The sequence below is a fragment of the Dromaius novaehollandiae genome, chromosome W (assembly GCF_036370855.1).
Source record: "Dromaius novaehollandiae isolate bDroNov1 chromosome W, bDroNov1.hap1, whole genome shotgun sequence".
NCBI lineage: Eukaryota > Metazoa > Chordata > Aves > Casuariiformes > Dromaiidae > Dromaius > Dromaius novaehollandiae.
The window spans coordinates 27,929,243-27,955,911 of record NC_088130.1 but is presented as its reverse complement, the minus strand read 5'-3'; the positions used below and the strand labels follow the sequence as shown (position 1 = coordinate 27,955,911).

General features: G+C 39.5%; 1 protein-coding gene across 1 annotated transcript in view; it reads right to left on the bottom strand.

Annotated features, from left to right (window-relative positions):
- Positions 1-8,694: 8,694 nt before the first annotated feature.
- Positions 8,695-26,669, bottom strand: part of LOC112985810 (coiled-coil domain-containing protein 112) — a 49,596-nt gene continuing 31,621 nt past the window's right edge. Inside the window, 7 exon segments of the mRNA XM_064500773.1 lie at positions 8,695-9,261; positions 9,264-9,395; positions 13,207-13,315; positions 13,606-13,790; positions 16,116-16,161; positions 23,055-23,187; positions 25,965-26,116. Of these exon segments, the coding sequence (XP_064356843.1) occupies positions 9,215-9,261; positions 9,264-9,395; positions 13,207-13,315; positions 13,606-13,790; positions 16,116-16,161; positions 23,055-23,187; positions 25,965-26,116 (804 nt within the window). The 3' untranslated portion in view covers positions 8,695-9,214.

Here is a 26,669-nt window from a genome sequence, read left to right as displayed (position 1 = left end):
ATTTACCAGGCAGTTAATACTGTCCTTAATCCCCACTGAAAGTGGATTAAGTTCACTGTGGATTGAATTTGCATGAAACAATATCTGCGTAGACCCTATTGTACTTGCATTAGTCAGACAACTACCATCCCGATGTGGACCTGCTGTGCACCACGCCAGAATTAGCATTCCTGTTTACCTGTGCGTCTTCCACCGGTCTGCAGTTCCCCTGACCAGGTCCTACAACCCAGTTTTAATACCAGCATCCAGCTGGGATAAGTACGTAAACAAATGTCACCCTGCTGGAGGAGCATCCCATAGCACCGTAACAGGGTCAGCAGAGCAGCGGTACAGCGGGTCTGGGCAGGCAAACCCCAGCCCAGGGGGACTCTTGCATTTCTTCCCCCTCTCTGAGGACTGACAAAGATGCTGGTGACCCCTCAGAGATCCACTGAGATAAACAAACTTGGCATATGTATACAAAGGGATGTACAGTACTGAACGAAAGGCCACAAACGTCACTCACAGAATGTTATCCAAAGTCACAACAAAGCACATTGTTCCTAGTTAGATCAACAAAAAGCCAAGGGCAAAATACAGCAGTCCTCCTGCTAGCTGTCTGCACCCTGAGGAGCCCAGAGGGCCTGGGACAATTCCCCAAGCCCAGGTGTGCAGGATGGATGCCAAGGCTGGCTGGGGGAGGAGGGAGAGAGGTCTGTTTGGGGCCAAACTGCCCAAAACGTGGTTCCGGCTGGTTCCCCTACGTGTGTTGCAATGCAGTGCAAGCAGAGTGCCACAACATGCACAGCCAGCTGCAAGACAGCAGTCCCACGAACGCTCAGCAACTGTTCGGGACGTCGTCCCGGCCCTGCACACGCCACAGCGCAGAGCGAGGTCGGACATGCCTTGCTGCAGGGACCTGGCCGCTGCAGAAGGCTAGTTATCGAGCGGGCGAAAAGCAGAAGCACAGCCCTTGGTGATACGACTCTCAGCCCTAACACTGGCAGACGAGCACTTAAACACCATCCCGTAATTTCTAGGCGTCACTAATCAGAAATATCCCTGGTTTTCAATGTAACCTTCTTTTTATTCCTTTGACTTCTGTATGTCTCTTGATAACTGCAGCAATTCTCCCTGGCGTGCTTGCAAAGGCCTCCTTGATGCACCAGCCTAACTGAGTGGAACGGATTTCCCTCCGATTCAGCTATAACTCACGAACTTCACAGAGTCACGCTCGCTTTGCCCGGCTGTGAAGGAGAGGAAAGTCAAATGCATGCTGCTCTGCCAAGGCTGGCTCCTTCCAGAGTCCTCCCAAAACCACCTGCCAGCGCAGGATTTCAAACTGGTTAAAGTCAAAACAAACCCTTCTTCCACTAGCTAGAAATACGGCATTATTTATTATCTTTTCCTTTTTTTTCTACCTTCCTACCTTTTACCTACTCTTTTCAGGTAGAGCTGGGGTGAGTGAAATTATGTTTGCAAAAAAGACATTTTGGTTTGGTTTGATTTTATTTATGTTTTACCATGATTAAATTGTCATCAAGAATAATCGGCTCCTGACTGACATCGGTAAACTGGCAGAAGTCTCTAGCCTAGAGCTGTCTCAGCCTTTTAGTGGGCTCTCTGCACCAAGGCAAAGCACCTCTGAATCTTCCTTTGCCAGTGCTTGTAGCGTGCAGACCTTCACCAGAGTCGCTGACATCATAACTTTTATTTTTGAAACGAAGAAAAATCACCCTTCCTCTACCTTCCTGTTTGCTCCAAATCTGGCTGGCCTCAAAAAGCAGCACAAAGCTCAGCTTGTTCTGATGGCAAAGCTAGCGCATGGGTAGCTGGAGGAGGCTGGCTAACCGGAAGGGGACGAGAGGGGCACCCCGTCCAGACTGGCTATCAGATCAACAGCTGCTGCAGAATTCACTTTCCTTTTTTAGAAGGGAGCTCGTGGGAACTGTTGCACTTCATAGCTTGCAGAGTCTTCGGCTCAAAAAAGAGCTCTCCCTGGAGACCATACACTACATGCATCTCAAATGCCAGTCTGCGTGCTTGTTCGGGCTTCTGCCGCAGCCAAAAGCAGACTGCTTTCCTTTGCTTTGCGTAGGGAACCCTGAAACTTCCCTGTGCTGGGGCTTCTTCACCATGACTTGAAGTCATGAGAGGTTAAAGAAAGCCTGCAATCGTCCGGAAGGCTTACAGTTGGGTTATTAGAGATACAGAACTAGGGTCACCCAGGAACAGGAGAAGAAACGTTCAAGAGCCCAGCTCCCATGAGGCACAGGCCCCTGCAAGCAAGCAGCGGGCTCTGCTGCCTGCGCAGACGCTGAGCTCCTGGGCCACCGAGCCCCAGAGCGCGCCGGCAGGGGTTACCGGGATGTGGAGGCAGCTTTCCCACTGCTAGCTGCTGTTCCCGCCATCCGAGTTCCCTGAATACCCCTTGCCGGGGAAGGGTCTCCATCTCGGGCAAACAGGATGCAACACACACCGCCGTGGTTCCCTCATAACTGCGGTTAATAATAACTATGAGAAGCCTGGGGCAGCAGAGGAGGGGGGGACGCCGTGCGGCCTATGGCCAGAGCAGCTCACCTCATTAGTAAGGTTAACACCTCTTCTTTAGATGTCTACCATCACAGCATTCGCTGTTATCAGCAGCTCCTGAGTCTGCAGAAGGAAGGTGTTTGAAGCTAGAATTTATTTACACTGAAAACAAATGTTAAGGCACAGAGCCATCAGGAAAGTCTGGTAGTTGTAGCAGTTTCCATGGGCTGCTGAGGAACTTACCTACAGCAACTGGGAAGCAACCGAGGGCATGCATGCTTTCTGGCCATAAACAGAGTGTTATATATAGAATTATATACATATATATAGAACAGCCCTGTGACTGCATTGGAAAGCCTCATCCAGACACAGCTCCAGCAGAACCCTGTCCTTGGCCTCACCAGAGAGCAGTATATTTTGAGAGGCTATTTCAGAAGAATGCTGGGCGGCCCACACGGCCTGGGGACAACTGATCTGTACAATACGAAAATACAGACAGGAGTACAAGTGTGCCCAATCCTTCTAAGACTTCTGATTTGTTCTTAAATGTCTTTGTACTATTTATAGAAGCAGCTCCCAGTTCCCATTTACGTGCCTTGCAATTTGGGCTGATGTTAACCAGTCCAACCAGTGAAAACAGTTCTCAATATAAAGAATTTATAGGCTGAGGCAAAACAAAAAAACCCTCAAAAACTCATGTTGAGGTAAGATTAAAAAACTGTAGAAAACAGGCCAGCAGGGTCCTTAAGAGATCAGTGAGCCACCAAACCACCCCAAGGCAGGGTAAGCTGTCCCTACGTCATTCCCGAGCTGTTAGTCTAACCTGATCTGAACGAACGCCACCGCTGAAAGCTCCGCAGCCTCCCCGGGCAGTAGGTTTATATAGGTGCCTTTCAGCGCAATGCTTCTCCACAATGAGTTTGAAATTTAAGGGGATTTTAATGCTATAATAAGCAATACAAGGGTTGGGTTAAAATGTAATTTTAGAAAATGGGCCTATTTTTGTAAGACATGGTTATAATTTAAAGAAAGTTGCTAAATGAAGACTCCTTGGACAGTATAACACCAAATAAATATAGCACAGTGCTTGGAAAAACCTTTAAATTACCCCAAAGTAGCATGCAATTTCAATGGGATTCCAGCATATTTAGCTTTCTAGGCAGCATAAGCACCACTCTTCTCCCCTCAAGCACTTAGGACTGGTGAAGAACAATAAAGAGCAAAGACTTCTATTCTGTAATTTTCGTGTCAAATTGCCTTTTACTGGATTCTCCATAAACTGACAAGGTGGGATCCTTCCCTCCCAGGGTGAGGCGGAGCCTCTGTAATGCACATAGCAAAGGGGACAGAGGGAGGGAGATCTGGATGAAAACCTGGTGATGGCTCTTGCAAAAACAGCTTCCTTATGGCTCCTGGCTATCTCACAGGCGCATTTCAACTCAGGACTACTAGAATGCAATGCAGTTTTAACCAGCGCACAGGGAAGCCTCAGGTCCTTGTGCAAGAGCCTGCTTATTATCACTATTACAGGTTAACATGGAGGCCACCTTCACACACATACACGACTAAAACCGTCAAAATACAGGCTTCCATATGCACATCTTCCTGCTTTTATTTGTGAATTTAACATAAACAATCCTATTTGGCAAGTTGAAAACTCTCTCCTTACCACGGACATTTTCCCTCCCATGCACATTTTGAAATTCTCTCCTCTTCTCTCAAAAAGAGACGTTGCAAATTATCTCCACACAAATTTTCTTTTCCTTGATGAGCTTCCCCTTTTTATTTGAGACAGAGCTTGTTCGTTCCTCAGGATCCTGTTCATTCTCCAGTGGTAATTACCACTTTTGACCAGCCCTGTCTGCAAGTACAGAGTCTGTACTTACAGACGTACATTTTAAAGGATGTTCTTACACTGCAGTTATCAAACAAGGCTTTTTACCAGTGTCTCAAAAGCAAAGCAGTAGTATGGGATTTTGCTGCCTTCGTTGGGTTTAGCTTGGAGGTTTTCATTTTCTATACTCCGAGAATATGCTCTGTGGGCAGTTCTTCACCCACAGCATGAGACTGGTTTGCAAAAATGCAAGAGCTACAGCTCAGCAGAAATAAAGAGTTTCGCCTGCTTCCCAAAGCAACGGTTCCTTGATTTTTATTAAATTGGGAAGCTAATCAAGCAAATAAAGACCAGGAAGACCAAAGCTTTAAAATGGCGGGCTGAAAGTATGATTCTAGGCCATAGTGTAACCACTCAATCGAGTGATTTAAAAATTATTTAGTACAGAGATAATTACACCCTCCTGTGAGTCATCCAATGCTTGTCTAAAGTCAGCAGAACTGATCAGGTGGCACCTACTTGCAACAGCAAAGCAAGAAATTTTCATAACAACCAGAGGATCTAACACCAACCTAAATAGACCAAGATTCTCATTCAAGCGATGAACTTCAGAGATACTTCATATTTTAGTTGCAGCAATAGGATCTGCTTACCTGGGTGTCTCCCTCCTTTTCACGTCCCGATAGCGTGCCTTCTACCTCAGCAGGGGCACCAACAGCCGTTCCTCCAAAATGCAAGGAGATGAGCTCCCCACAAAAGCACTTTGACTTCAGAAATCCTTGCTTCTTCCCCTCCACACAAGGTAATCCCTAACAGAATGGCTAAGGACTTGCTGCAAAGATAAAATGTATTTTTCTGGAAACACTGTTGTTTCTAAGGGAGATTTCATTTTTGATATTGGCTGGCATTGAGACCAGCTTATTTAACATAGCTTCTTCTGCTCCTCTTAGGTTGTCTTTTCATTTTTTACAGGGAATTAGCACATGGAACAAGGTGGACCTTTATTATGTGTTTCAACATACATAATATTTAGATGTTTCTCCAACATCCAATTTACTTGTTAGCATGGTCTATTACAGCTGATGATTGTCCCCTCTAGAATAAAATTTCTCAAGATGAAGAGTCCATATACAAATACAAACATATTTAGCAACAGCCTTCCAAAATTGTGTTATCACATCTGCCGGTAGCTATGAACAAATCCAGAGATTAAAGCTGCTGTGAAAGCCTTAATGATGATGTTTGAAACCTCAGTCCTCACATCCTATTGAAAGGATGTATTTAACTTCCTTAGTCTAAAGAAGCCAGTTCAAAGCTGCTTTTCTGGAACAGGAAGCAGAATGAGCCATGGTTTGTAAGCCTTTCAGATAAGATGGGGGCCCCCAGCTGGCATACATTTGTCAGCTGGAGCCAACATCAGTAAGTTTCAAGTGCTGCTGAAGATTAAATAAGGTATTAATTTTATAAATGCAATCTTAACAAGGAGGAAGAATTAGGGAGCAGGGCCGTTGTATGACACTACTGCTGAAACATCAAAAGGCTGCAGTAGTGGCTCTTCTGCATAATGCAAGCCCTTATAGTCGAGACATTTTACATCCTCAAGTACACAGTAAAGCTATTCCGTTTGTTAATTCCTTATTGAGGGCTCAAGCTCTGTCATGTAAAGCTGTGGTTAACACAAAATTATTACAGGTGGACAGTAATCTCATGGTTTGCTTTTTGGAGCTACATTTAAACTTTACAGCTTACATTTAAGTTTTAGCTGGATTTGAACATCAGAGTTTTTAAAGGTATTTTAGCTTCTAGACTCCGCTTCTGTTTTTATCCATGAACTTTTTATCTATTAATTTATCATTTACCATTTTGCTAGTCAGAAGACATGATAACCACAAAAATGGGAGAGGCAATGCAGTCCAGCATTAACCACACAGTAAGTCAGAATCTAAATAGCTGCTGCACAGGAACGGTCAATGGTCATATTCATTAGCTCATGTGTGCAGAGTTGGTTATCAGCACAAAGACAGATTCTGGTCAACTTAAAAAAAGATTAAAGATTTCAAATCAATCAAAGTAATTAGATTCTCAATGAGGGGTGAAGGCATAAGCAGTTTGCTGACTTCAGAACAAACTATAGGAGTTAATTGGAAACAAATATGCATCCTGCAACCTTTAGAAAAGGGCAAGTTGCTGTCAACATCCAGCCTGAAAAGATGCTGCCAAGTTATCAGCTGAAAAGAAAAAGCTGGAGAAGAAACAGGGGTCGAGAAATGTGAAATGGAAGATCTGTCTTAACAAGCCAAGGTAGTTTACAGATAGAGAAAACAAAGCAAAAAATATTAGCTGCTTTTCTAAGCAAAACACTGTTATATTACTTGCCATAAGAGATTAACTGATTTTTTGCAGAGTGTGCTTTTTCACTGCTGTCCTATTGCTTCTGCTCCTTTACCCTAGTATTGCTTACAGATGAGATCCTGCTCACAGATGGGGAAACACAGGAGCCGTAGTTTTGGATTATGCAACTAACCATGTACTTGCCTTAAGATGATCAAATACATTATTCCTCAGGAAGGCAGGTAAGAAAGTATCTGTTATTTTGGCTATTTTCCAGCAGTGACTTCGAGCAGCTTGCTTTGAGCAGAACATAGCTCTTCTGAAATTCATGGCTACTTCCTCTAGCTGGGGATGTACTAAATGCTAAAAGCCTGGTAAGACAGTTCTCCAGCAAGGTAGAGAGGCCTTGGGTAGGGAAAGATAGCTCCACTTGCATCTCATCTTCACTGTAACTCCACCATGTTCCAAAACTACACCCCACTCTACCATCGGTCAACTTGTGCCCACCATTCTATGGCAAGGACAAGCACGCACTGTGCTATTTTGAGCCAGTTTTACCTGAAGTTGTTTTTTTGAATGACTCTCAACTAGGTAGACTTTGTTTCCATGCCTGGGAGTCTCATATTCAGGGAAGCTACCTCTGCTGTTGCTGACAGATGTCCTATTGAGCTCCACCAGATGTGGACTCCCAAAAGAACTGCTGTAGTGCCCAGATGTTCAGGGTGCAACCCCCTACCTGACAGGACCTCTCTTTCAGGGAAGAAGGGCCTTCTTGAGCCAGGACCTCCCCCTTGCTCTTGTCCCCTCTATGCAATGCACATACCCTAGAAAACTCAAGTCCTTTCCTGTACTTTGTCCCACTCTTCCTCTGTATTCCCTTCCCTATTTTTGTCTTCACCCTCCATAACTCTTAGTCCTAATATTATTCTCTTACTCTGTGCCAGTCCTATTCAAGCACCTCACTTCCTCTCCCCAGTACTAGCCTTACTGTCCTCTTGCTTCCACCACTTCAGACTTCCTGCTCTTACAGTACTTCCAGCTGCGTAGCCTCTCTTCCTGCAAGGAAAGAGTCTGGGATTTGGGACATCTCTAGCTCAGAGCAAGTGTCTTTCTTCCAAGTGCTGCCCCATGCTCCTTCTCTGGTCTTCTCTGCACACTTGGTGATGTCCCAGTGCTGCTATGGAAATTCTGCTTTTAGAAAAAACGACTTCTGGGATTATACCGGTAGCCTGAGGCTGCACATTGAATCTCTCTGACATATGTGGTATGGGGGTGACGACTTCACCCTTTTTACTTCCACTGTATTGCAAGATCAGAACCACGGTCTTTCCTTCAGCTCTTTTTGCTGACTGAAAGGGTCTGTAGTGTCTCCTGCAGGCTCAGCAGTGGTGAGTGGTGCGCTTGATCTGGCATGAGAGATCTTTGGTGACTGGTATTTTTAAGTTCATTAGTAAAAAGAACATACCTTAATGATGTGCAGGTAGAAATATATCCTCCTACTTACTGTATGCCTTAGATGCACAAACTAATCTGCCAAAAAAACCCAACAGCTGCAAAATTGTTTTGATTCTGAGCAGCATTTCAAGCATTCATAGCAGGGCACTACTAAATAAGCTGAGAATGTTCATTGTATCTCTCTGACAGGAAACCACTACCACTTATTTTAAAGGCCCTGTGTTCCATTCATTACACAGAATGATTAAGAAACTTAAAATTATTTCACACTAAAAGGGAAAAATACCTGAAAAATCAAAGTGCAGTTGTACAATGTTAATGTACTGCAAAGGCTTGACTTCAGAAACAGGTTCTAATGCTACTTTAGTGCATTCTTTCAAAAGATCGTGCCAAATATCTCAATGCCATACATCAATACTCTGCCCTCTCATTAATAACCCATGAAGAGAATATTTCTGATTAAAACACTGTCTGGCTAATGATCACTGCACTGATGTAGAAGCTACTAATTAGAATTAGGAAATGCATTTAGTAACGCCACACAACTTTAACAGTACAGTATATTGAATAAAATAATTTTATTTATTTTTTTTTTAAACAAAGTTTATGGAATCTGGAAGTAGACAACAAAAGGTAATTTTTAACCGAGACTTAATATGGGAGATTCTCTACCCAAAAATGTGTCAAACATTAAGGTCATAAAGAACTCCAATGTCCTGTGCTATACTGTATGATATGTAAACAGATTTTGAAAATACTTTCCCATTATATATTTTGACACTGTATGCAGAAATTTAAAAAAATAAAATAAAAATGATGTTTAATTGCCTCAAGGGATTTCTTAGAAGTAAAGCCATTTAAAGAGCCATTTATAGTCTGTGGTGACAAACTTCTACATAACCTAATTATTTCCTTTTTCCCCAATGCAGAATAACTGGCTGAAGGCAATTCCCTATCAAAGTGATGCCAGCAACACAGATCTGACTGTATGACTCCAGCACTTAAAAGAGCACATTGGTTATACATGGCTTTTAACCTTGGGCTACAATTATGCTACCAGAACTAAATTCAAGTCTAAATCAGTCATGTAGAGACGTGTGTGTCATCTGAACACTGTTTAGAGTCCTTGTTTTCCAGATCTGATGGAGGTGGTGAAGGCGCTCTGAGGTTCTTGTGCTTACATTCAGGGCAGGGTGAACTTTGCAAATACCAGTTTCTCCCATTAACGACAAGCCACAGATCCCAAAGTAGGCATGTAAAGCATCTGAAAGCAGGACAGAAAAGGAAAAAGAAAATTATGTTTCTGTCAGGCTGTAACAGCCAATTGTTCCTGGATCCCAAGACCCCTAAATAATTACCGTCAAGGAAAACAAACAGGTGCTCCATTTTAAACTTAGGATTTGAGGCAGGAAAACAAATTCTGCCTAAGCCCCCCAGCATGAAATGCTAGTCTGCAATCTCTAAGACAGAGCCTGTTTCATTTTATAAAAATTCTTACCCACTACATAATTTCATCTGAGTGCTCTGGCCAAATAGTAGAAGAATTTGACGAGCTGTTGAAGAAAGTGTATTTCCAAAAGTAACTTGTTTTTTTCTTTTTTCAAATATGAAGGAATTTTTTTGCAGCTCAAGGTCAGGTGGACAGCTGACCACTGGAACACCAACATTAGCTCCAGTAGCTGCCAAACAGCAAAGGTTAGAAGTGTAAAAGAAATCATTACCTTCCCTAACTTCCCTTCTTCCAGAGAGAATATCCTAGGGATAAGAATTTGTGAAGTGGCTTGATCAGCTGTAACAGACCACTGCCACCAAAAAGAGATGCTCTTCTTCCCCCATCCCACACTGCTCCTGCTGTCTACCTTACACCAGCACTAGAGCTTGCTGAACAAAGTCTGTAACCTAAAGCAATTCAAAAAACATGGAAGAAAACTAACCCAAGCAGGAAAAGTTTGACAGTTTTTCGATATTTTACTGAATAAACTGGTTTGCAGATAGGTTCTATATATACTAAAGCAAGTGCAAAAGGACGAAGGACTATGCAGCTGCACTTGGGAAGCTGGCAGGACGAGGAGTGAGCCTGCCTCCTCTGCGCAACAGCAAGCCACTAGGCTGGGTTACCTGCCCGTGAAATCACAGCCTAAAAATGGAAAGAGGATGTGACTTTCTTGGGTCCCTTACACATCCTCAACGCTTGGTAACCTTTTGATAATATCACTAATTTCACATGTGACTAAAATGGTATTACAAGCCTAATTATCATGAAGTTCTATAGTTGTGTAAATCCATACCAACTTAATACACATCCAAGTTCTAGTCAAACATACCTATGCAGCCTGTGTACTCTTCTGTTTCAAGCTATAAAAGACATAAGGCTTTTCAAGGCTGAAAAGCCTATGTCCAAATGTTTTGTTTCATGAGCGACACACAAATACAGAAGACAGCATGAACCTTGCAGCTACTGAGTAGCTGTCTTAAAAGCACAAACAAAAATGCAAAGTGTATTTATACATTGACTAGAGCAAATCTCATTTCAGAGTGTTTTAGTAATTGTGTGCACTCATTTTCATCCTCTCACTCTCCTGTTTTATCATGTTAAAACTTGATTTTCAAAGGCAAGAAACAATTTTCTAAGCTCACTGCTCAACAAGCACACTGGTCCAAACACTTATTATATTAAATCAAGAAACAGTTTTTAATAATGCTATTGGCCTCCAGAACCAACAGTGTATTAATGTCTGCTAGCATGGGAACATCAGGACTATAAAATATTTTCCTGAATCATCAGTTGTGAAAAGTTACTTGCAGCTTTAGTAGTCTATGTAATATTTAGATTACCATAAGTAGTTTTCTGGTTTCCGCAATTTCTCCTAGTTTTCTTCCCCCAAAAAACAGTATTTCACAGCAAAGATGGGTTGAGTTTCCAAATGTAAAGAGGTTTTTTGGAATAAAATAGGAGCTACAGAAGTTCAAATTCTGAATCTACTCTAGTAAGCAGCTACGAAAAATGGTATATTCTTACTTTGCAAACTTTCCCCGGCATATGCTGTCACATCTGAGTTTTGCAACAAAAACAGAGGCCACTATCCTCAGCTTTACGAAAGCTAAGTGCTTCAAGGAGAATGAATCATTTCTGTCATTATTCAACCTCAACAGAACTATTAACTCATCTGCAGGATGACCCATACCAGTCTCGTTACCTTCACATTTTGCATATACATTGAAGTGAAGAGGTCTATGTACATTTAACCATCAGTAGGCTTCTGAAAACAATGGAGCTGCACAAACACTTATGTTAGTGAAGTGTGAAATCTTTATTGTGGGAAACACATAATGTTCAAGATGACAGCTTGGCTTTCAGATGCTAGACTAATCTCGTAGGCAGCTCAGCTGTGCATACATGACATTGAAATAACAGATCCATAAAAATGATTTTTATGATGCTGCATTTACAGTCTTTTTTCAGATTAGAACTGCATTCAACATTTTACTGTTTTTCTTGAAAATGTAAACACAGACTTATGTCACCATCTGCTTGAGAGAAGAATGCTGCAAAAACCCCTCACAAATCACAAAAGTGCAAACTGAGTCTTCTTTTTTCTTAAATTCTGCAACATTGAAATTCAACAGTACCAAAAGAAACACCAAATTAAGTTTTTCCCAGCAGATATGCGATCTGTGAAGACATGTATTCTATAAACCATCAGAGCTGGGAAGAATTTGGCATACCAGCAAAACTTCTGTACATTCATAGAACGATAATCTAGCAAACCCTTAGTGCTCTAGTTCAATCAGCCTGTTCCATTGCTGTGGCCAGACAGGACACTCAAATTCAGAAGTATAAGCTACTTTAAGCTACTCTCAAAAGAAAGCTTAAGAGACAGTAAAAGCTTGCTTTGTAGGAAATAGTAGTGTTTAGGCAGGAACACTATACAATTCAAAGCAAATAGCTTTGCAGCAAAGCAAATAGTAGTCTTACCTTGCTCAAATCTTATCTCAAATGATCACAGCTATGTTAAAAGACAGGTTAAGGAACTTTTCACACGACCAGGGTTTTAAACAGACTGCTTTTCTTCCTAACCTAAGTAAACATTTCATCAATATACACACAAATATTTCCTCTCAGAGATATAGATTGGTCTACATAACGTACAGCAAATATAGCTAGTCTTCAGGAATCCTAAGCTGACTTTTAAGTATCAGTTTTTGGCAGGGGATAGGGGTGGAGGCTGGGAGAAAAGCATATCACAAGCACCATATCAACAATGAGGGTCCACTCTGACAAATTCTTTATTATTTTTCCAGAAGGGAATTCTAAACTCAACTTTCTTCAAAATGAAATGATGCCAGGCTGAAATATCTCTGTGCAGAATCTCAACAGTCTCCTCCTTTATTATGACTACATTTTAATCTTGTTTGGTGAGTTTACAGACTGCTTATCTTCTCTGTACAAAATGCTACTGAGCAATACTATTGGCATGAGGTTTGTTTTCACATTTTTACAGTATCTCCTTTGAACTATAGCATCTTTGCAAACTAACAGTATCTACTTCCAAAATGCAACCAATGACTAATACAACTTCCAGACATACTATATATAATTTCTATATTTAACTATAATCTGTAAAAGATAATATGTAACTATCTAAATTTTGAGTTGGCTATTTTTAACTACATCAGTGACTTCTGAATATGCTCAAAGGATTCCTTTCTTATGGAAATAAAGGGTCTGAGTAAAATGTTTCAGAACATTTACAAAGATACCCACTGCACAGTATGTTCTTTAACTAAAATGGTTAAAAACATATGGAGAAGTTCATCCAGCTCTTAGTAGACAGTGATACTCTTAGTCTAAACAACAGCGGCTTGCTTGCTCTGATGCTGAACAAGGAAAAGCTATATCCCCTTCTTTCCCTCTAAATCATGAAAATCTCAGTCAAAATATATTTTAAGTTTTTTTTTTTCCCCATTACTTGAAGCTGACTGAGGAAAAAGTCTCTTTTACACCTCTCAAATGTTTGGCTGCTGGAATACATTTCTAGCTTAGAACACACTCATAATTTGAGAAGTAAATTTACCTGGATGGCTATCTGGCCACTTGGCGAATCCACCAACAAGGCGATCCTGAGTTGACAGGATGTAATTTCGGTTTTTCTCAAAATTTGTATATTGGAATATGTTCAAGAGCTGAAAAGAAGGTAAAGTGTTACAGTAATATATTAAACTTTAATACGATTATTTTATACTAAAATATAGTGCATACTTATGTATATAACTGGGGCACTGGTAAACTTCCAGTAATCTGGTAAACTTCCTTATCCTGCATTTTTGCAAGATGAGAGACATTTTTAGTGATCTATGCATCTTCATATATCTGCACCAAATATATAACTGTGCCAAGTAAAGAGCAGACAAGATGGTTAAGAAACCAAAACAAGTCAAAGTCAGTCACATCCTATGGCTTTTCTGTACATTACCTTCAAAGTTGCTCCCACCCAAAAGGAATAGCACGTGTCTACAGGCTTGTTGGGTCGTCCATGGTAGCCATTCTGTTGTCTCATTATACACCACCTTCTTATTCTGTTCAGTTCTTTTTCTGAAAAAACTTCCTCCAATTTACCCATCAAACATAGTGATGCAATACCACAAAATGTAGAGCCACCTATGAGGAAACAGTTGTTTATGCAATGTTTTAAGATAGCCAGATTTTCACTGCAGCTTGTATGATCCCAATCACAATGTAACTAGGGTAATAATGATTAAATCAATGGATTTCTAAAGGAGTACAAAAGTGTTAATTTTAAGTCTAAAACTGAAACAAATAAAACACTTTTTAGCTCAGCACATATATCAAAGGGGGAAAAAAACCCAAAAAACAAAAAACCACACTCTTCCACAAAGAAGCCTGAATTCATTTTCTTAAAGCTGGAGGGCCTCTCAGTGCTGCCCCATTTACATTACACAGCAGTTCAGGAGTGAGTAAATGGTAATGCAACAGAAGGTATTTCTTCATATCTTCACTCACCCAGGAAAACTAATGGTTAGCCAGCACTCAGACTGAAACGGAGATGCCAAAGGCAGTCTCAGACACAGCCCCCCAGAGAAGAAAAACATACAGAAAAGCTTTTAGTTAAAATGTGATATACCTTTCCCCATACATCACCGCAGGTCATAAGGAAGGAAATTTATAAGGAAAATCCCGCCTACTCCCACTTTCTACAGACTATTACACTAGTCTACACAGATTTTAGTTTTCTTCCCATTACTAACTGCAATTACTGAAAATTACTCTGGTTTTGGTTGATGGGACATTCTCACTTCCACCAATTTTTTCTTCCATATTATGTTCCAATACTTCTTTTAGGACCACTACTATTGCTATGTAACAGGACAGATCAACTGCTGCAGCTAAACTATTTTTATTTTAACAAGCAAATTTTGTCTTCCAATTGGTTCAGCAACTCCTACAATGCATTAAAGCCATTGCAGAAATACAGGCTAGGAGCAGCGTACAGGAGGTAGATACCAGTAATTCCCTTTGACAGAAACTCACAGCTGGAGACATTGGATCTGGACTACAGATTCCAAAAGTAAAGGTGTACCTAAGACACCTTAAGACTTGGTCCGATAATTACTTGTTGGCAGCTGCATATCCTCCTTTAACTCCCACAATAGCATGTGCATTAATGGTTTCTTAACCTGAAGTCCTCCACCAAAAAATGGGTGTGTAACTCTCCCTTCTTCTCATGTGCAACGTTACACGGACACAACTGCTAACCATTTTCCTGAAATGACTTTTCTGTAAAGACGACTGCTATTTGATGTTTTAGAAGGTGTCTGACGAGTAGAAACCAAGTCAGAAAAAAACAAGACATGGTCAATGTTATGAAAAAAACATGGGATTCCCATAGCTGTAACAAACATATAAATTACACTCCCAAGGATTTTTTGTTGCTGTTGTCAAGGAAACCACAAGGTGAATTTTGGAATTAGAAGAGGAACTCACGTAGACTGTGCATCACTGCCATCACTTAAAACCTACTGAAGCTCATTCTATTACCTCTAACTGCATAATTACAGTCCAGGAAAGACCAAGCTGCTGATTCAAGACTTGGGGCCCAAGATCCACTGTTAGCCTATTCAGGCACTAGAAGACACCACGTACTCTAAGAATACTTTTCATTCTGATGACAAAAGGCAGGAAGAATACTGAACCAATGATATTTATTATCTCTAGCATTCCAGAGTAACTTAGAGTTAACTACATTTTTAAATATGTAAGAGAATAATTTAAGTTTTTCAACTTTGCCCATCCTGCAGGAAAAGCATATATGGAATAATATTAAAGTTCAATATTAACGATAAAGCTAGCAGCCATTTGATAGACTTAATATCACTCATATAAGAGTCAATAGTTTCTCAGTTAGGAAAAAGCGAATCACTTCACTGCAGAGAAAAATACTTTGCTTAAAAATCAGTCTCTTGGGAATTCCTATCTTCATGGTTTCCAACTGTTTGCAAAAGTTAACTGCAGCTTCAAGATTTGAGCCCCAAATGGATGCTGTAATCTAACAGAGGAAATGTTTCTAGGTTTTACTGATAGCTGCCGAAACTGGAAATTATCAAGTGCATTGCACAAGATCTCTTGCAGACAAATCCACAGAGCTGCAATGGTAGGTACATGCAACACTAGGTTGCTCTGTCAGCAAGAAACGAGGACTACAGCCAACACCTTTCAGCAAAACATTCATGAGGTAAGAATAATGGAGTTCATGTATTCTTAAGAGCCCATCTGGTCCGATACTGAGCTGCAACTAAGGGAAGAAGACAGACCACACTCTGAGGCATGCCTTGGGTTTGCTCCTCTTCATACCACTTTTTTAAAGCCAGAAAAGAAGGAAAAACCTGACAAAACCTGCACTTCTTACAGCGGTTCTCATTTAATTCTAGTCTTAAAAATGGGTGTAGAACATTTTAACATTCTTACCATGAGATTCCAGTCCAGCTCCTTGTGCCAGGCCATTATCATAAGACTGAAGAAAAAAACCACAAACCAGTTACTTTAGAGCTAAATCACTTCTATAGACATTACAATTTCACAGTTTATTAGCAAAATTATCATCTGACCACACCACCATGTTAATTTAGTTCAATTCTGAACCTATGCCTCAAAAAGCTCTTGGCACAAAACCACCGCTTAGCAAATCAGCATTGTTTCAATATAGGCAGTTTTTAAGACTTTTTCTTTAATTAAAGAACACAGAGCTCATTTTAGCTGTAACGTATGTTAAAAGTCTGGAGCAAGGTAAACATTTGCCAAAGGGAAAGCATGCAACGCAGGTAACCATTAAAACAAAAACAGAAATCTTCCTTTACCGAAAAGGGAAAATGGATATATATTTCCAAACAAAATTGAAGTGTATAAATGAAATCTGTCTCTAATCCAAAAGCTGGTTAATGTACAAGAAGGCAAAATGGTTCTGCTGTCTGAACAACGCCGAAGCACAAGAAATGCTTCAGCAGGGAGAAAGAACATCAGGCTTTTCAAAACTAAAGACTGATGGACGGAAAAAAGCCAGAAGCAACAACATACTAAAGCATACTATTTGACATGAACTTAAACTGCCCTATGAAATACTACTGTTAAAAGTTACTTTTAAAATGCTGAAAGAATTGCTTTGTTAAGCAAAAGAAAAAGGAGCAGCTTCGCTCTCACAAAGAAAGCGACCAAAGCATTACAATGCAGGTCTCTTGTAAGCAATCTAAGAGCAGGTGATACTGTAGATGTAGGAATAACAATCTCTCCTCTCTACAAATTCATTAAATCATTTTGCATGGTAAGAAACAAGAGAACAGAGTAAATTATTCATAAAATGGAAACTGTTTAATTTAGAAGTGTTCACAGAATGCATAATAATCAATAGAATTCATTATCACTGGACAAATACCAAACTGTTTAGAGGGAAAAAAATAATTCAATGTTTTACATTTAGCTTCCAAAGTTAAATTACACAGATCATACTGCTTCTATATTACAGTTCAATTACTCACTGGGTCATGTTCTGATTAGACAGTCAGAAAGCAGCTTTTATTTTTCACCAACTATTGACTATGAATATCTCATGTTTTCTTCAAAGCATTTAAGAGTCGCTAGCTGATAGAGGACACCTTGACAGACCACTGATAATTCCCATACTCCTAACTAAAGAATGGCTACTGGAGCTAGCATGTCTTTAGCAACGACATGAGGATAATTCTGCAGAACGAAAAACAAAAAAACACAAATATTGGGGAAAAAGAAGGAAGAAAAGCAGACCTAATGTGGCTAAGCACATTAAAACTATATCCCTCAGTTCTTGAGGTGTTGCTACATGCTGAAGTATCTAAAAAGACTGAACACCTGACACACAAACTTCAAGCAGCAGCTTGATCTTTTAAAGTTTGAAAACAGTCAATTTTAAGTAATCACTACGAACATCTGAATGTTAAAACACACAGCATACGGTTCCTTTTAACTCCTTGCAGCGCCTTTTGAGAGCACAATCCAAACAGGCTGCCACACTCCTCAGGCCCATTAGCTGCTAAGCAAGGGCAAGCTGATTAGCAAAGCTATGCTGGCAAAGCTAATTAACTCTACAAACGGTAATTGTAAGAGGAGGTGGTTTGCTTTTTGTATGGCAAAGTAATTAGTTATGGAGAAAAGCTGTTAAGTGTGCATCCCAGACAGTTTACTACCTTGGGATTTACAATTAGCTTGAAATTTTAATAGACAATAGTTGACCTTTGGCTGACTGGTGCCTATTTATTCGCAGGCAGCAGCTGCTTTTTGGGGATGCGTGCCGGTTAAAGGCCCAGGAAATTCCAAGCAAAAGAAGCTCTAGGTGATTGCAGCATGAAAGCTGCATAATTAAATGCTATCCTCAGGAAATGTGTAAACCCAGTCTGAAACAATCTTCACTTCCCACTCCAAACCCTCACTCTGAAAGTTTCGCAACCGGGTTCATTATCATCAGATTCACATAGTTATATTTGCAGAAGACTCTGTACTATACTAGTGAAAACAGATGCCTTAATTAAAAAATATTGCAACATTTCTTCCTAAAAACAAATTTGAGGTAAATCAAGGTATGTTGGCAAAAAACCGCATTTACAGTCTATGGTTGCTAAGGTCATTCTAAATTTCAGCATTTTAGTGTCTATTATTTTTTAATTAGTGATATATCTGACTTCTTAATATGAAAACCAAATTAGACCAAGGCTTATGCCCATAAAAATTGTGTGATTAGAACTTGACAATTCCACTGACCAAAAATTAACCAGTGCTGTTAAATACTTTCTAGTCACTGGATAACAGAAGGCCATCATTCTGCTCTGTACCATGATACAATTCTTTTTGATATAGTTAATACCAGAGTAAGGCAACACAACTATTCCATGTTCCAATCTTCCACTGTCCTTTGTGTGCCTAACTCTACAAAAACCTTTGTTATTTCATTTTTAGCAAAATTAAATCTGTCAGAATTCTGATACAGCATCACTACAGAGAATAAATTACAAAGAATAAGCTAAAAATTCAGAAGCCTATTACAACGATTACAGTGACTAACCAGTCCTGTAACTCTCCATGCGAATTATTTGCACTTCACATGTACATTGATTTGCATAGCTGAAAAAAGTTTGTGAACTATGTCTTGTACAGAGGTATATAAGTGAGTTTCATCTCTTTGCAAATGATGACCTAAGATGGTAAAACAAAACCACACCTTTATGTGACAGCAGCTTACTCCTGAACAATGCAATCTGTTTAGTTTTATAATTAATGGATGCATCAGAACAAGGCAACATTGTGGCAAAACAGGAATAAACATTTGCAGGAAAATCTGTAACAATATTCACTGTGTAATCACACAAGCAAAAACAAATGAGATAAACTCAAATAAAATTTATTTTGAAATATAAAATGCTTGTATTTTAGGTTACTTTTAGCACTGTCCACAAAATCTTAAGCACTCAGACTAACATTCGTGTATCCCCCACTTCATTAAACAGAACCATTATGTGCATTACATTTGTTTAAGAAACACACTGCCGTACTTGGCTCATACGATAGGTAACTGGAATTGGAACTGGTAACTGGAATGCAATTTGAAGGAGGCCACTGGGGGGAAAAGAGACAAACGAGAGGAGAGAATGACAGCCACAGCGAAACAATTTTCACATAGCGCTACCATACATCTGAGGCTTGCTCGTACCCATCTTTGACTCTGTGATTTTGACCAGGCGGTATGCAAAAATTGCACATATTTGCCCAAAAGTGCCAGATGCCTAGCGACCCAGTTAGCACGTGGAAGCACTGCTCTTGCCAAGCAGCTGCACAGCCAGAAAACTCAGATCAAACCACTGCCCATGTGCGTACCAGCTCTGCAGTGCATTCACAGTAAACCAACACGCTTAGAAAGCACTACTGAACACAGCGCACAGTTGATCTACTCCCTAATTTACAGTAAACCTGGGCAGAAATGTAACATCCCTTGTTACACATTCGCTCATCCTAAGGAGCCTGCTGCCTGTAGCTCACTGCCTACTCTGGGTTCCTCTCTCAGCTAGCCGGAAGCAGACCTAGCTTTAATGATAAGCTGATGTCTTCTGGACTTAAACCATGCCCAGACCACAATTTAACTTCATCAGTTAACTAAAGCATTAATATGGGCCTTCCCATGAGGTCTCTTCTGTTTAGGCTTCAATTATTATTAAAAAAAAAAAAAAAAAAAAGGGGGGGAGGTCTATTTTCCCAGTAGGAACATAGCAATCGGAAATTGCAGGTTCTGAGGCTCCACAAGCAAACTATAAATTCTTTTCAAGTTCACAGTAGACAGTAGATCTCCAAATTCAAAATTCAATTTCAAATTTTCATTTCAAAGTGCAATTCCAAAGCTCCAAAGTTTTAAAGCTCCAAACTTTCAAAAAACGTCCACTTGCCTGCTCTATCAGTGCCCTCACATGATGCTTTCCAGTTTTTGTTTCAGAAAGAAACAGTTGTTCCCTGCTTACTTAATCTTTTCGGTGCCACTTATTACTTTAGAGAACTCTGTCACACTCCACTTGATCATCTCATTTCCAGAATGAAGAGTCCTGGTATACTAAACACTCCTTTTACACACGCCCTTTCACACCTCTGACCATTCAACTCAACTTTCTCTGCACGTGTCCTAGTTTTATTGTATCCTTCGGGACCCAAACTGCACTCAGGTGCACAAAATGCAAGCTCACTGTTGATGTGGTGTACAGAACACTACAGTGAGGGTTTTATTCTTCGGTTTTGCTCTCTGTTCTTCTTTAATATTTGATTTTCCTTTTGTGACTCTGTTAAGCTATCTGATTAAAGGCTAATCTTGGTAAACAAAGGCCCAGGGAGGATCAGAGGAGCAATGCTGGAGCAGGAACCCTGCTGACCTAGTCAGTGCAAAGGGAGCGCCCTGACGCGGCTGCTCCTTCAGACCACCAAAGGAGATGGGTTAAAGCATCGTTCCTGGCGTGAAACCCACCAAGAGGTGGGTCACCAAGAGGAGTCATCTGGGAAACTCCCTCCCCGGAAACCCATGCTAGCTAATGGGGGTTATTGCCTCCCGGTGTACAGGACTCCTTAAGGGATGTAGGGAAAGAGAATTTCAGGATTGTGTAAAGCTTCTTACAGGGTGTTTTAAGAAGAATGCGAGGGCGTGCAAAACTTATTATGGGATGGTTAAGGAACCAAAAGCAGGAAAGGGAGGATTCAAAGTGGACTGGGGAAGAACAAGCGTGGGAAAATTGAGGGAAGAGAGGGTGAAGGGGCTGGTTGAGTGTGAGCAGACTACTGGTCAATGTGTGTGTCTGACAACTGACTTTACTGTCATAAATAACTTAAAATTATTAACAAACTACACTAGCTGCCCTCTCCAATAAACTGAACAGCTGTGTCCATAAAAGAACACCTTCTTACCCTACAATTCAGGTTTGGTTTTGTTTTTAAAGCTTTTGATGAGGTATCCTGTCAAACTGCTCTTAAAATTCAAGCATTTGGCTATTTTTAGCTTGAGTGCACACATCTTTAATGTCTATACTGCAAATGGTACTATATTAAGGGAAATCTTATTAACTTGTTCAGTTACCACATATTTTCTTTTCAACTGTGATGTGTCTTGCAGGACAGGAGAAAGACAGAGCCACGTTTCAACTTAGTTTCCCAAGGCTGTCGATATTCCTAGGCTACACAAATGCTGCTTAGCGCAACGCTGCATGCATAGGGCACTCTAAACACTGAATATCATTTAGAACTACACAGCATATAAGCAGACCATATCCTACAGTAACTTAAGTCTGAGAGTGTGTCTATATCAAAGGGCAGAGCAGAAACATAGGAACTAGCATTAAACAAGACAACTCAGGCATTAAAAGCAAGGTGTGACAATATAAAATTTTGTTCACACTCTTGACTCCAATATGCAGCCTAATGTCATCAATGCACAGTGTATTATGAATCAGTGACTGTAAATCTTATAAAAAAGAATATCTGAAGAAAATTATGTTCCTAACAAGTCTACGGGTGGTCTGCCAGAAAGCTTTTTGCGACGTACATTAACAAATGCTTAAAGATCTAACTCTACCCCCCCTAAAAACTAAACATAAAATAAAAACCAATTCAGACAAGGCCTGATTAATTTAAATCAGTTTTTGCTTGCTGATCTAAATCATAACTGAAGTAGGAGATTAAAATTTTTTTTAGACTTGTTTCTCACTTAAAATTTACAATTTAACTACTGGTAATAATTACAACAACTTACAAAAGCAGCTGTACGTCTCAAACTTGGCTTTTTTTCTGTGGACCAGAAGAGTTTGCTATGTACATCTACTCACATTAAGGAATTATAGTTTTCAAACTTACTCTACTAATTGCTTGTATTAATCTTTAAAATGAAATTCATTTAATTAACAAAAGCAGTATTTTAAAAGCACAATTATTCATTAACTAAGATACCAAAAGTGTGCCGGATATACTTATTAAAAAGTATTACATCATTTTCATATTTAAACTAACTTTCAAAGTAACTTGGATGAACTGACTGTACATACTGAATTAATGAATTTCAGCATTTGCACATATTCTTCATTGCCAAATGTCTCTGAAAGTTTCACCTTGTGTCCTTTAAGTTTCTTAGAATCAATCCAGATCATGTTTGACATTATTTGTAGTCTAACAACAGTTCTTCACCTTCTCTGAATCTGCAGCCTCCCATCATACGAATAAATTGGTTCAGGTTAAGTATGTGCTCTCTTTACGCCTACTACTCAAACTGAAATGAAAAATAACTAAAAACCCCTTTGCTCCGTCAAAAAACAAAGACAGCATGCACGCAGAAAAAACTACATATACTAACACTTTGCTTTATTGGAAATATCTAATAAATAATTAATGAAGAGCACGACTGGAACACTTATTAAGTTTGAACTGATCTCAATAATTAATATTTCCTTTGATTCTCTATATCATTTAAAAAGCAGCACTAGAGCTAATTGAAATTTGAGGATTTATTAATGCAATGTTTTATTTACGCATTTTTTAAATTGTAAGAACTTCAGGCCTCAATGTTTAAAATATTGCTTTCAATTTTAAATTGAGTTTTAAAGAAGAAAAATCAGATTTAATTTAACTTACAGTCAACATACACACAACAAAACTACAATTATGTTGTTAGTACACACATTGCAGGGAAAATATAAATGGAAAAAAGAATGTACTTTTTCATATTCAACCCACTAAAACAGGAATGAGAACCAAACAAAATACTATAACTAATATTTCAATTTGGATGGATTTATAGTCAGAGTGAAGAAATAAAACAATTGCATTTCAAATGTCTTAAGAAATAACTGTTTGAGAATAACTCACCATACTTCTTCTAATGTAATCTATTGCTTTTTTCATATCCATGCCTGACCAGTTATCAAGCATGTAGCAGATGCAGGAAGCGCAGTACACAAATCTCATATCATTCTCACTTCCTTCCAGCACAGCACAGAAACTGAAAGAAAGGTTTCTGTCATTATACATTGTATGGCCTGTTACATTAGAAAATATGAAGAACATTTTAGGAATTGCATTATTTTTCCTTTCAAAATAAGTTATTCCAGTTATAGTATTCAGAGAAACAACACTACGAATGTAACCCAAACCTGTAATAGATTTTCTTCTCAGAACATGTGATTCTAACCAAGCCAGGCAAAATTAACAGAACTATTAACATTTGGGTAACCTTATTTCCAGCAATGTCATGACCCTGGTCTTTATTTATCCAAAGATGTTGATGTGTATACTCTTTCACCTATCATCCTATACACTGATGTACAAGAATTCTTTGCTGCTCTAGAAATCTTCATAACTCACATTGCTTTTCTGACTCACTTCAGGATCAGATTCCCATATATGTATAAATATAACTGTTATTATTGCCATTTCTAATTTAAAAAAGGAAAATTACGTGCAACCCAGTTTTTAGTTTCTAATAGTTAAATTCTTTCCGAATTCTGAGAATGTTTTAAAATTGTTTTATCTAGATTAGATACAATCCCATCTTCTTTAAGAGATCCTTTAAAAGGAGGAGTGATGCTATGATTTGCTTCCTGGCAAGCCTCTGTTTTGTTTAAAGAGCTAGTTAGAACATTTTTAAAAAATAAGTATTTGCAAGAAGCTAGCACAACAGAATATTTTGTGGAGTCCTCCTGTCAGACCTCTACTCCAAAAAAATATTAAAAAACCAACAAAGTACTTCTGACTTGAAAGAGAGTCTTTCAAGAACCACTGTGACATTCCCCCTTTGACCATGGGATCCAAGTATGCACTCCATATCTTCTTGCATAAAAAGAGCCTCCAATATCTACTGGGAGACAGTTTCATCTCTGCTAACCACCCATGCTTGCCAGGTCCTGGTCCGTGCGGCTTAAATGGAAACAAGCTCCGTTACTCTTTGGGTATAGCAAAGGATGTTCAGGGGAACCAGGACACTTCTTAAGATGTGCCAGTGATGTGGTTTACAACTTCACCCCATCCTTCAATGACAATTGCCCTGTATGTTATCCAGACACATCAGATCATGTTAGCTCCAGGTAAAGCAAAAATGCACAGACACACACATTCAGTCATAATTTTGAAAGAAAAAATAATTACTTTTTTTTTTTTTTTTAAAGTTAATAGAAGACATGGGTGACGAAATAAAAACTAAGCATAGTATACTTATACTAGGGTTACAACCAGGAAAGTTTCTCTTTTCCTTATTCAGCTTACTGACTATCTCCACCCAGACAAGATATTAGGACAAATTCTGGCTTTTGTACATTCTTCCCTCGGATGCAGTAAAAGCTCTTTCCATAGGTATGAAGGAGCTGGTCCGTCACACCAGGAGCTGACTCCCACCCATGTAACAATTCTGCCCCAGAGAAGGGCACAGCACCCTCCTTTCCCTCTGGTGGCTAGCTGGCACTCTTCGGCATCTTACACTTAATCCTGTGCTTTAATCAGTCAGTACCTTAAAACCACACATGATACAAACGTGCAGAACAGGTTAACTGCATGTAATTTGCTATTGCAAACAGGCACCATGGCAAGCAATCACTTCAAGATGCTAGTGGGTCTGGCACAGCTCAACCCCACTCCTTCCTCTTGGAGATACTGTGACAACAGAAACGGCTCAGCATGCGACAGGAGCGCATCCAGCGGCAGCACAGACACCCCTATGTCCTTGAAGATGCTTCCAAACTAAGGCAGACCAACAAACACACCTACACCTATCTGTATTCATACATTAGGACTTGGCCCATTAAGATCATTCTGTGGCTATATATAAAGAGGAAATTGTACATCATTCTATTCATGACTTCCATTTAGAATATTCCGGAGTTTTGTTTTTCTTTTTAATATAACATTTGAAAGGTATATTCCATAAAAAAAGGTTTTAATCATAGAAGACCTCTAGGTGATACAAAGCCTTTCAAAAAAAAATTTTAAAAAAGAAAAAAAAAGAAAAAAGCTTTCAGCTTACTAGCTTTCACAGCTAGTAAACGGAGAGAGAACAATTTAATTATGAAGTGAAACAGATTCCCTTCAGGAATAGCATTTCTATAATTATGCATTTCTCAAAGTACTCTTTCAAAAATGATATCCAGTAAAACCTAACTACACAGACGGATCATGTGACCTATCAGAAGTTTCATTAACTAGCAGCTCCAGCCTACATAAAAATCAAACAGAAGCAGATCAAAGGGGAAGTGTGGTATTTTTAAAAAATGCATGCAAAAAGGATGAATCGCACAATGAAATTTAATATTACTATACTTCTATTATAAGTTGTATATAGGCTAATCCATCCTGCTATATTAATGTTCTGATTGTCTCAAAACTAAAGCTCACCCTCCCACAAAGCAGAGCAAACATCATCTTAATAGTGCTCCAGGGCCTTGCAAAACCAGACAATATGAACACAGAAAATCTCACTTATTTGAAAGATACAACAAAAACCCCAATTATCCCCAAGGTGTAAGCCAAACCATTAACTTTCCAATAGTATGTATCTATAGCTGTAAGCAAACAACCATTGTCCAATATGAAGGCAAACCTGGACACAAGGCGCTGTTTGGTACCTGTGAAGTGGCATATGTTCTATGGCTGATCTCCACCAAAACATTTTCTCACAGAAAGAAAATATTACACCACTATTTTCATAAAAACATGTGCACTATGGTGCATTCCACACTTAAGTTTTCCATTAACCTGCCAGAGGGTTGTAAAATATAAAATATAATTTACCTTCCGTCCTCCAGCTGGAGAGCTCTCAGTCCTTCCAATAAGGCATCTTTATTTACTCGACTTAAATCATCTCCAAGAATAACCAGACATGATAGACCTGTGTAAGTCATTGCTATATGCCCACTGTCATAGGGATGAGATATACCAGGACCCTAAGAAAAAGAAAAAAAAATTTTTTTGAAACATCGTAAGACCTTCTATCACAGTCAAATATTCAATTTTTTTTTAAGTTTTAAGAGTTAAGCAAAGTTCATTTCCCTTCACAAATGATGGTTAAACTGAAGGCATCCCACTAAACTTCTCTGAACAAAACTAACTCACTGCACAGCTCTGATACCCTTGTAATCAGATGGTCAGCAGGAAGCTTTGGAGCGCAAACACTGATATATATGCAAGAGTTAACAAAAAAAAAAAAAAAAAATTAGATGTGCTCAACTGTGTCTAAGTTTATCCTGACGCACTCCTGGGCATTAGTTTCCTGGCAGCAGGATGTGCTTTCTGTTAGATAGCCACCCCTCCAGAGGTTCCTTCTGCAAAGATTTTACATCCTAATTATCTGCAAGTACAAAAGCGTGAGAGAGATTATTAGTAATCTCTCTGTCAGTTGAAGGGAAAGCAAATTAACCCCTCATCCACTTTCGTCTGTATTATAAAACAATAATCAGGGCTTACATGGAGTATTTACATAAAAAAGTCAACAGGGAA